Genomic DNA, 11,958 nt, shown 5'->3' on the forward strand with positions numbered 1-11,958 from the left:
TCATAGCAACAATGGTTAAAAGTATATATAGTATGTATAATTATCTCTTGAGAGCACTATAATTTTACTAAACACCTGATAGGTACATGGTGTCTGTTTCAAGGTCTGCAGACTGCTGAAACAATAATGACTTATTAACAATCTTAAGGCTACTATCTCACAATTAGTGTTATAAAATTAAGAGAAATCTGTTGACAGGCTAAGGGTCTGTAGATGCACACCACCCTTTTGGAGAAGTAACTTGCTATCGGAGATTTTTCTGGGTGGAGCTAGGATTCAGTCCACTTGGCTAGTATAGGATGAGTTCTTTGAACAACACTCTGACAGTTTATGTAGCTTAAAACTTATGAGGAAATTAGCTAGACTTTCTTGATTTATAGTTAGTTCTAGAATAGATCGTTTTAGTTTCAGGATCATGACTGCCTTGGTTGTTAATTGTTCATCTAATGTACTTCAACTGAATCGGAACTATCAAAAATTCAAGTTGTTGAGCTAGGTATGTGTAAAAATTGCTTTGGGATTTAGGCGTACAGCTATATTTCTCTATCACATTGTCCTCTACCATGCAGGTATCAGTGCTACATCATCAGTAAAATCTATTAAGACAGGGGGAGCCTAACGATAGTAAGATTGTTCTGAGGTTATTTTTTAAGCCATTTCTTATGGTTTCTATTACTAACCACAACATCCAGTAGTTGTGCAACAGCAATAACAGACCAATTAAAATATTTCCGCTTATCTATTAAATCAAGTATTAAATAAATGACCGCGAATGACGTTCAATGAGTTCAGTTATGACATTGATCATGACTGACTTCCTGCTGGATGACTTCCATTAGAATGATGACACATTGCAAAGAAGGTACGTACTGCAGTATGTCCAGCAGGAAGTCAATCAATGCCATAACTGAACTCACTGAAGGTCATTCATGGTCTCTTTATCATTTATTAAAATTTTATATGCTATATACTTCTTGTTTTAAGTAGCATATCATACCACACACATATAAAATTAATCAAAACAGTCCAACTGGAGAAGTGGAAATTATGTACATACACGTACATGTTGTTATATCAGTAACACGAAAAATGCAGACATAATAGTTAGTACATGTCACATATGAGATGTACCGAGTCAGCACTTGCATTGTCTGCTAACTGAGTCAATGGCACTGAGCAAGTATACAGAAATTTTGTGAGGACAAAAGTCTAGCTAGCTGTGGTCCTGCCCTACACAACTAGCACTTGTTCTTTGTGTTGTAAAACTAGACCATCAGGAGGGACGTGGCAAAGGTTTGGAGCGGCTATTGCCCAATAATGAATGTATCTTCTTTTTGCACCCTTGAAAGTGTGAAATTAACATTACTAATCTCTAGCTATATACTGCATAATGGAATCACGTACAAGTTCAAAATTTTATGTTACCTAATTAACATCTTAATTAGAACAAATGCAACAACATGTTACCGTATGTAACAAATCAATATCCTTACATTCTGATTGTGATTATCTTTCTTCACTTGTAAGTCAACACAGGTATAGTTTTCAGTCCAGTAGTTCACAGTTCAGTACATAGTCTTTACATCATCATCCCCACTCAATGCATAGGGACACCCAAAGGTGGTGGGTTGAATAACCCACATCATAACAATGATAAGATAATTATGTTGAATGAAATTATTACTCAAGTCACCAGGTTGATATTAATGCTGAGAATTATTCGTAATCCTATGAACCATTGCTGCACCTGTCAGTAGAGGTCAGATTTCTAATACCAATGACATGGCAGCTGGTGCTTTTTTATTATTATTGATCTCATTTGTCGGATGCTGTGGATCAGTGGTGCAGTATCCGGAGGGTATACTAGCTGTATATAAAGGACATGCACTCGATCTGGACGTTTTTTTAAATACTTGCTCGAATAGTTGAGTGTGTGGACGTAGCTGGCGATATATTCAAGAATGGATTGCACTATGGCACCTCCAAAGTGTTTCAAAATCGAGTTACTAAGCGGTCGCGCTCCCGTGTACTACCCTGGATCAGTGATTGAAGGCAATGTTGAGATTGAGCTAACGGAACCAATGAGACCTATCCAAGCAATAAAGATTATACTGATCGGAGGAGGCTTCACCAGTTGGGAAGAGCTGAGAGCGATCGGACGACGCAGCTACATGATAACCTTCACAGAAGAAGAGATCATACTAGGTAATATTATCACAGAACTTTGGATCAGGGGCAACTACACTACTGTTGTTGGAGCACCTCAGCAATTAGTTGGTTTACCAGCTGGAAAGCATAACTTCCCCTTCAAGATATGCCTTGCCCCTAATTTGGCTTTGCCGTCATCACTAGAGAAGCCGTATGGTCACATTCGTTATATGCTGAAAGCTGGGATTTGCACATCACAGTTACGACAATTTAAGTTCACAACAGAAAAACATATATCTGTCAACAGCCTGATTGATGTGAATCTGCCAAGCTTTGTATTGCCATTGACAAAGTCAAATGAAAAGACAGTATGCTGCTGTTGTTGTGCTTCTGGGCCAATTGCAATGACTGTTACAACAGACAGGAGTGCTTATTGTTCTGGGGAATCAATTGCCATCACTGTCATCACAGAGAACTTTAGTAAAAGACGAATCGAGTATGTGCAAGCTGACCTGAAGCAAACCATACGTTTCCATGGTGAACCTACACTTCGTGGTCGGGCTGTGCTCAATGTGAAGGATTCAAACAAGGAAATTATAAACACAATCCAATCAATTAAAGGCAGTGCTGATTGGCATAACAAGTTGATGTCTATTCCTGTCACTGTCCCTACTGTTTCCAGCAGCCAGATAATACAAGTGTTTTACACTTTAGATGTGTTCCTTTACATTCGTAATGCTCTCAATCTTCATACAAAGTTTCCAATTGTGATTGGAAGTGTTCCATACAAAGGACCCTCAGCAGGTAAGTAAATCTATAGAATATTTCCGTGCATAATGATTGAGTGATTTATATTTCTGTATAGCAAGTACTGTGAATCTCCATTATTCCACCATTGCTCAGCGGTCATTGTCCGCCACTGTTCAGCATTCAGTTTATACTAATGCAAATGTTATGGGAGACTTATACTATTCCCCCATGTATGGTTATGTAAAGGATTATCAGTTTGCTCCTGAAGGAGCAGACTCTGATCTACAGCAGGAACCCTCATAGTCACCAGATGTTGATAATGAAGATGATGATTAAGTAACTGCATTATACAGTCATGCAAATCCACCATATACCCACAAATCTTTTTCAGCATTGTTATAAATGTATACATGCCAGTTAATAATTAAATGTGATTTGGTGCAATTGACCTTTATGTTCAGTGATAACTAACTTACCAACCTGTGGGGAGCCACTCACACTGGTTCATGACATCATACCAACCACATGCATATAGTATTACTTACCAATGGAGCAATTGCAAATATGGAAATGATATACAGTGTGGTAGTGTCCAAAGTTGTTTTTCTGCATGGGGTTTTGTGGAAAGAATTTGTCCAAATTGCTTTAACAGTCAGCAGAAACTTAAAAAGAGCACTCTTTTAAAACTTCAAAAAGAGATGCTGATGAATTGTATTCTTGTTACCGAAATATTTTGAAAGTTAATTGATTTCTCTTTAAGCGCTACAAAGATGGCTGCAATTAAGCGCATGATATGCCATCTGCCCTTGCCTACTGCAACTCATTCATTCTCTATTTGTGGTGAGTATAAGATCTGGATTTACAGAAACCATAAATTCAGTTTCATCCGTTTGCTGATATTCGGCGTCTCTAGCTGGTCCACACATTTCAAAGTTGCCACTTGTTTTCTCAAATAATTGCTAAAATTTCCCTGGTTTGTATCATAATTGTACAACCCTGGGGGTTTGCTGCCCAAGAATTACCCATTCAAATCTTTGTTCAGTGCTTCCTCTTACTTATGGCTTCAGGAACTCAGCCTCCAGTTGCCAAAAGCAACTAGTTATCTGCTCTTCAATCAGCTTGGCCTCCATAATAAAATTAAGTATCAGTTTAGAAAATATACCAGATCTTGCTTACAGACGCTGACTGTTTTCAGCTGAATTAGAAGATTCCCTTGAATTAGGTATATTTTCACCCTGCTGAACCATCTGTCCTTCTGCATGCAGCTTCTGATACTTTATACCCACAGATATTAATACACCAATGGTCAATTCAGTATGTACACTTTTGTGCTTTGATGTGTCCCATAACAGCACATGTTCTAAGCAGCTATAGCTGTTCTGATGACATGCTTTATACACACATAATCAAGTCCTTTCCATTTTGGCTGCTAAATCAAAGCCTTTCATACATTTAATTGGGTGTATAATATTATGTTGATTTACCAAAATTTCCATGCTGATATTGCTAGCCCCCAAACCACAAATCTATCAATCACCTCTTACCATGAAGAGATGATCCCAACATTGTCATAATTATGGTAAACAATTTCTATCGCTCTGTTGGAATTAACTTTCCTCCTCAACACAACTGAACCAGAAATAAGGAAAGCAGCTGAATATCTTGTTGGCATAATTTCATTAATTTGACCACCTTAATAACATTGCTAACTATACATATTCAAAATGTAAATGCTGGATCACTACTATTTACTAAATATTATTGAGTAAATTTTGTGAAGACACTGAGATGATACTATATCAATTTTAACAATGACACTGCCTCTGCCAGTATTTCTGCTTCTCAAGCAGCTCATTGTGGAGAGAGACTATAAATCATTAGACAGTGTGTAGCATAGTTATTCTTTACTTGTCATGCCTTTATTGTTTCCGTACATGACTCTCTGCATGTCTCCTCAAGGACGCACATGCTAATATTGTTTCTTTCTCATGATCAGGTACTAAATGTAGCTATGTATAAATACTACGTATATCTACTAGCTACTGTACAGGATCTCTACTGGTACAGGTAAGTTACCTGTACCAGTAGAGATCCTGTACAGTAGTTAGTAGATATACTGAGGTAACAACTTGAGCTATGATATTACACAAGCTATAATTATATAATTTCTGCAAGTGAAATTACTGTTTGAAGAATGTGTAGAAGTGGAACTATACTATGCAGTCAATTATATATATATATATGGTCATTGATGTGATCTCAAAGGAAGGAATTAAAATGTAAACTATCCTATAATTGACAGCTGTTCTCAGCTTTGCCTCAAGTTCGACAGTTTGTTTCATGTTTGCATATTATGGAATATAAATTTGTTGCTAAGAGTAGCTACAGCCTACTTTTAGAATAGTGTCAACTCAAAAGTGAAACCCTCCCCACCTAAACTGCCCAAGCATGCATGACCAGCCAGTTTGTGATGGTTTATCCTATTCAGTAAAGGATGATTAAGATTTACTGTACTGCTTGGTGAAGCAATGTTGCTTCAAAGTGCTGATCAACAGGGGCTGATCTGGAAATAAATCAAAGGGGGTGGCTGGTTTAGTTTCATGCTTTTGCTAGTTTCTTATACAATGAACACTACCATATAATGAAGTGGGGATTTATCAAAGTGTTTGTGTTAATAGGTTCAGTGTGTGAAGCACACTCAGCATGCTCTTACTAGGGGCATCTGGGGCATGGCCCCCCAGGAAAATTTTGAAAATTGCCCTCCTGAGATTGAATCTGGAAGTAATTTTGACTGAAGATCATAAATGTAAATTTTGTGCTGGCCACTTGTATATACTGAACCTAAAGAAACACATGATAGTGAGCTTGCTAGATGGAAAACTCACTGCAGTAAATTCTGCACAACTTTAATGGATGGGTCTCTGAATGTTGAACAAATACACAGTCAAAGAGTTTGTGACTAAACATAACAGGAAAATGTGTACTACAAGTGTTTTATATGATTAGTATGAGTACTTTAGCTATTAATGCTTTGATTTGCATGTGTCAGTAAAGTAGTTCAATTCATGATGGGTGGTTAGCCACCTCATCCACTCCCCCTGTATCAGCCCCTGATCAATTTGCTCTTTAATCATCCAGGTGATATGGCTAGCCTCTCCAGCTCCCATCCACTTCACATGTGCATAGAACTATACATGCACAGCCAGTTCCTTTCAGTACTATTGAATCTCTCTGGTACATCATAGACCCATTGGAACTATTACTGATAATTTAACTTTCCTTCAACTTTCTCCATACAATATTACAAAATACAGGCATCATTTTAATTTTGCCTATTAGCTATATCCTATATATGCACATGTTGCAGTGCTCAAAACTTACGCCTATTATACCGTAGTCTCTATATATCTTACTTGTGAAGTGCATTTTCTGAATGGGCATAATACCTTTTTAGCTTGGATATATAGTTGCCAACAGAAATTTGTTCATTGACAGCTTATAAATTTAAAAAAAAAATCTAAAGCTATGGCTAAATTTCTGACAGTCCTCTGTTCTTTTATAGCATGTTCTTTTTATTGTTCTTTTTAGTGGGTTCTGTTTAAAAAAAATTAAACAGAACCCACTCAGCTTGCACCAATTTTCATTGTGGGGCCCTGTAAAAAGCATACAAAAAAATCCACACATGCGTGCATACAACCTCAATTAGCCAGCATGAATAGATACAACAAGTAACTATTATATTCAGATTTAATATGCAAGCATAATAATATTGATTGATTATTGATTTAACCTCACAGTAATCGATACAGCCGCTCTTCCTTACCGGAGTGAACACACACATACATACACATTACAAAAACCAACAAAGATATAAGATTATAACTGCATGTACTGTGTGTAATAAATGTAACATGGGTAAAAGTGATTTTTCCTGACATGATATATATATACAAGCAGATAAAAACAACAACAGGGGGGTTGTATGGAGCAACTATCTTTTATAAGCATATGGCTTCTCTTTTGGCCACTAAGTGGCCGCTGGGCTTCTCACTGTTTCAATCTGTTATCCATGATCTGTGTAGTTGCAGGGCATTTTCCTATTTAAATGTAGGCTCTACTTAATGGATTTAGTGACAGTGGAGTTCCACTTATCTCAGCAATATCTGGGTCTTGTCTATTTTATGGCCCTTAATTTGTTTAGTTGTCCATCTTTTGCTGGAGGTGGTTGGTAATGAAGCAGAACCCATCAAGCCCAGGGAAAAATTTAATTAATTTACAACTAAGATGTTCCACTCATGCAGACGTGGAAAACTGCAGGCATATCCTTCACAGGTGTACATATTTATATTGGGCCATGTGAACTTTGATCATGAAAAGTCTACTTGGCCTCATGTCAGCACCTTTAATTGTCATTCTTAATGACTAGGTGTTACTGAGGCCAAATGCAAGTGCATTGACAGGAGAATGCAGAAAGCTTCTATTGTAGGCATGCACTATTGCACTTAAGCACATAAAGCTAAAACACAAGCTCATAATGATGTTTTAAGTGCACCAAAGCTTACTTTACTAACTAAACTAAAGTTGTGAATATATGTTTGTCTCAACTATATATTCTTCGCAAAACCAACTGTGTAGTGTCACTATTATAGCAGAAGAATTCTACTATGTGCTTTGCCAGATAAATACCACTTTCACACCTTGGTTTTCCTGCCATGATTAGTGTGCATGGGTAAGTCATCATGACCCACCATATATACAGCCTGAAGAAACTACCGTATATGACCGTATTAAAGCCGGGCTCAAATACACGCAGGGGCTCAACTATACGCCGGGTACAGCTAGGGGACTGTCATAATAAACGCCGGGGCTCATTTAAACGCCGGGGTGCTAATGATATGCACTGAAAGGGGTTCTAAACTCGTTTCAGCTGCTAACTATACAGTGATGTCTTGTCACCAGTCTTGTGATGTCTTGTCTTGTTCGACTATGCCTTCTCTTCTGGTGATGGCCATAGCGTATTTATCGTGGTCATTGTCATCTTTCCGCCCGACTTCCAATGTTTCACCCAGCAGAAGAGTCCAAATGGGTTTATGTACGTGATGGGCTATGGATTTCGTATTTCGTAGGTACTTGTACTGTTGCCAATTTCACACAGCAGAATGTCTAGACCGTATAGAAGCCCGGGCGTTTATTTCCTATAAATCATTTTTGACCCGGCGTTTAAACGAGACCGGCGTTAATTTGGACCCGGGCGTTTATTTCTTACTAGCCCATTCTCAACGAGTGGCTAGTAAGAAATAAACGCCCGGGTCCAAATTAACGCCGGTCTCGTTTAAACGCCGGGTCAAAAATGATTTATAGGAAATAAACGCCCGGGCTTCTATACGGTCATATACGGTATACTAGACATTCTGCTGTGTGAAATTGGCAACAAATAACAGTAAAACAGCTGACTCTGTTTCAATAACAGCCTCAAAAAGTTTTATGTTGAGCCTGTACCTATTATATTGAATTTTGTGTTTAGAAATATTTTTGTGGTGTCACATTGTCTGTAGGGAGCCATTCAATAGTTCACACCTTCATGTATGCAGCATAGCGCTGCAGCATGTGATGCACACACCATTATCTGGCCATCAATTACTGTTGACAGAATGACTGTTCTATTAGAGTATTTTGTTTAGGTGTGCATTTTATTAGAGTAATTGAACAAGGCTCTATTTAAATGAATAAGTTTTAAACTTTTGAACACACTCAAGGCCCAATGAGCTCAGATAAAAGAGAGACCACTGTAAATTCCATTACTATGACTGGTAAATTTTTGCACTGTACAAACTTTTACAACACTAGCTACATGATATAGCCAGCAGAACTGGTGATTCTTCTTATGTGTGCAGTTTGGCTACAATTACCAGAGTGCATTGGCTAGAAACCTATCTTTTACAATGAGCTCTTCTCTCAAAGAATGGGATGGGAGACAGAAGAAACTGATGGGTATGTGTTTATATAGTCTACATGATTCCAACATGTAATATATAGTGAACTGAACGAAAGTTCATAACGTAAGTAGCTATATATAGTTCCAAGGTTGCAATATTGGTTGAAATTTTTGAAAAACACAACTACAATATTGTTATTGAATGTAAAAGAATGACTAGATTGGATGTGCAAGACAATTTAAACAAATAGTGGACAGCAAAAGTTTTTTTTTAAGTAGCTGCCAAAAAATTAGATTTTGAGGCACTTTCCAGTTTCTAAATATACACAAATACATAAATTATGTACTAGTTACTAGCTAATTTACCTCACTCACCTTTGTACACACTAACCATCCACTCTTATTTCTTTAGCACCATACAGTGCCTCATTTCCCACCACTATAGACTGGTTGTGGTTGAGTTTGGTAAGTGTACAAGGGCTCTATCTGCCTGGGAGTAACCTAATAGGAAACTTTTCTGTTGATCATTAACCATACCAGCATGAAGCTTGATAGTTAACCTGCATACTTATGCAGGATAGCCCAAATGGTATCAGAGAAACTGCACAAAGATGCTTGGGTGCTATATCACTGAAACATCAGCCATACATATACCCTTAGAACCATTCAATAGACATCATGATCAGATCAGGTAGGGAGTCAAGTAAGGACCTATATTTTTTAAATTGTAGACAGACACCTATGTGGAGATGTGGAGCCCTCATACTGTCACATCCCACTCAAAAACAGGATGGAGATGCTAACTGAGCAATCAGTTGACGGCACTGGAGGCTCCCACCAGTATAACACACACACTTGACTCTTTTGTTTTAAACCAGGAGGAATTGAAAACACCTCATTGATTGAACTGTAAGCACACCAATGAATTACCCGGTTCATGGTGATGGCTCCATTACCACTGTATCACTTACAATATTAGATAACACACTACACTGTCATATATACATTAGATTATCACTGCAAAAAATACTGCTCGCCCTGAATGGAGAATTGTATTCATTAGTTGTACATGCCATAGCTGCAATATGACACAAGACATTAATGGTAATATTAATATTCCCTGTAAGCTTCATTACTACTGAACAGATGAACATTATTTTAGCCATTGATTGACTGCAACACAACAGATATACCCATATAGTGCTTATTAGTACAATGAATACTACCAATGCCACAAGCTGAGATACTACCATTCTCACATGCTAGGAGTACCTTTAGTGGGTTGGGTGGGAGGGGGAAAGGAATCAGCTGAAGGTTGAGTAGTGCCAACATCACGCATCTTAACCACAGCTGTTTTTATTTTATTAACTCACCTGTTTTGTAAATTAAATTTACAAAGTTGCTAAACTGCCTACAGAATTTTACTATAAAGTGTATTATGTAGTAGAGTTCCACAGGTTCTAGGGTTCTAGAGGTTCCATGGTTCCAGGGTTCCAGAGGTTCCAGAGGTTCCAGGGTTCCAGAGGTTCCAGGGTTCCAGAGGTTCCGGGGTTCCACAGGTTCCAGGGTTCCACAGGTTCCAGGGTTCCAGAGGTTCCAGGGTTCCACAGGTTCCAGAGGTTCCAGGGTTCCAGAGGTTCCAGGGTTCCAGAGGTTCCAGAGGTTCCAGATTGAATTACTTTAATAGAGCAGTCATTCACGTAAATCATATGAAAATAACAAAAATTTTTATCATAAAAATTTTTGCACGAAAATAAAGCAAATTACAGTACACTTTGTATCATCTCAAAATATATTAAATTGTCAATCCAAGCAGACTGTGTTTATTAAGTAGGTAACCACAATACAGTTTGGTTGCTTGTGAGCAATCTAGATGAGTTCGTACATAGGCTTGACTCAAGCCTATGTATGCACTCATGTAGATTGCTCAGCTGTAGTGACTTAGATTTTTGAATAACTAAGAAACTTTAAATTACTGGCATATCACATATCGCTAAATCAATAAGCATAGTATAATGCTTACCAAAGATGTTCACTTATGGATAGCATAAGCATACAGTGAATTAAGGAATCCAAGCGACAAAAACTTGTAAAACAAGTAGCTTTAAAAATACTTTTAAAAATTATTTATTGGAATTTTTGCTGAACAATTCAATAACTGTGTGGCTGATGCATTCAGACCAACGTAACTCAATAATGTATATATATATATATAAGATCATGGGATCGATTTTTTTCACTGCTAGACGGCCGGTATACAAAAAAAATGCCCAATTTGCTATTTATTAATTGATATTTGGGACATACATGTTAGACAAAATATTTTGTCTAACAGTCCACTTTCTTTTGATGCTGTATGCTTAGATTCATCAGTTATAACAATGTTACTAAGCAAACAATTACAACAACAACAAAAAAAACATTAGGAATCATATGTATGTACAAATATAAAGTAAGGAAGTGCCTACACCTGCAGATGTACTTGCAGAAATTCAGTCCTTAAGGTTATGGGATACTGAGCAACTGTCAAACAAAAATTTTATTACGTAATTAAGGTGGGCTTGGTGTTGTGTTGTGTATCAGTTGGTAACAGGCTTAAATTGTTGGGAGAATCATAGCTTGCTGACTGGTAGGTACAAGGTACAAGAAAACACATGTAACAGTACAAGATAACAAAAGTACAACACACTTAGCAACTGGCACACTTGTAAGTGCATGCATAGTTTTGCTGACTAATGGCGATATTTTCCTGAACCAAAAATCAGGACTGTCAAACTAGTTGTTAACATTTTGTATAAACAGACTGCTAGTTTGGCTAGGTCCTGACGGAGCCATTTGTTAGAAATAATGCTTCTAGTGCTTAACCACTGCATGTATTGAATGTACTTAATGAAGTGCTCGTCATTTAACTTCACCAAGCTTGTTAAACTGCTTCTAACTGCTGTTGTTTGTCATTTACAGCACGTTGAATGCAAGAGTGCTGCTAGAATTTTTGTGTAAACCACATGGTGAAAACCTATTAAAACAGTCATCTTATGCATGACTTTATAATTATGTTTACTCACCATCTAAACACAAGAGTTGTATAGCTCAGTTTTTACAATTATGGTAAGGTGATGAGTTTG

At 37.4% G+C, this 11,958-nt stretch overlaps 1 protein-coding gene across 1 annotated transcript; it reads left to right on the forward strand.

Annotated features, from left to right (window-relative positions):
• Nucleotides 1-1,727: 1,727 nt before the first annotated feature.
• On the forward strand, nucleotides 1,728-3,346 carry LOC136258215 (arrestin domain-containing protein 3-like). Its single transcript, XM_066051542.1, has 2 exons — nucleotides 1,728-2,952; nucleotides 3,014-3,346. Exons 1-2 carry the CDS (start codon nucleotides 1,962-1,964, stop codon nucleotides 3,199-3,201), a joined length of 1,179 nt encoding a protein of 392 aa, XP_065907614.1. The 5' UTR covers nucleotides 1,728-1,961; the 3' UTR covers nucleotides 3,202-3,346.
• The last annotated feature ends 8,612 nt before the right edge of the window (nucleotides 3,347-11,958 follow it).

This window comes from Dysidea avara, chromosome 6 (assembly GCF_963678975.1).
Source record: "Dysidea avara chromosome 6, odDysAvar1.4, whole genome shotgun sequence".
Lineage (NCBI taxonomy): Eukaryota > Metazoa > Porifera > Demospongiae > Dictyoceratida > Dysideidae > Dysidea > Dysidea avara.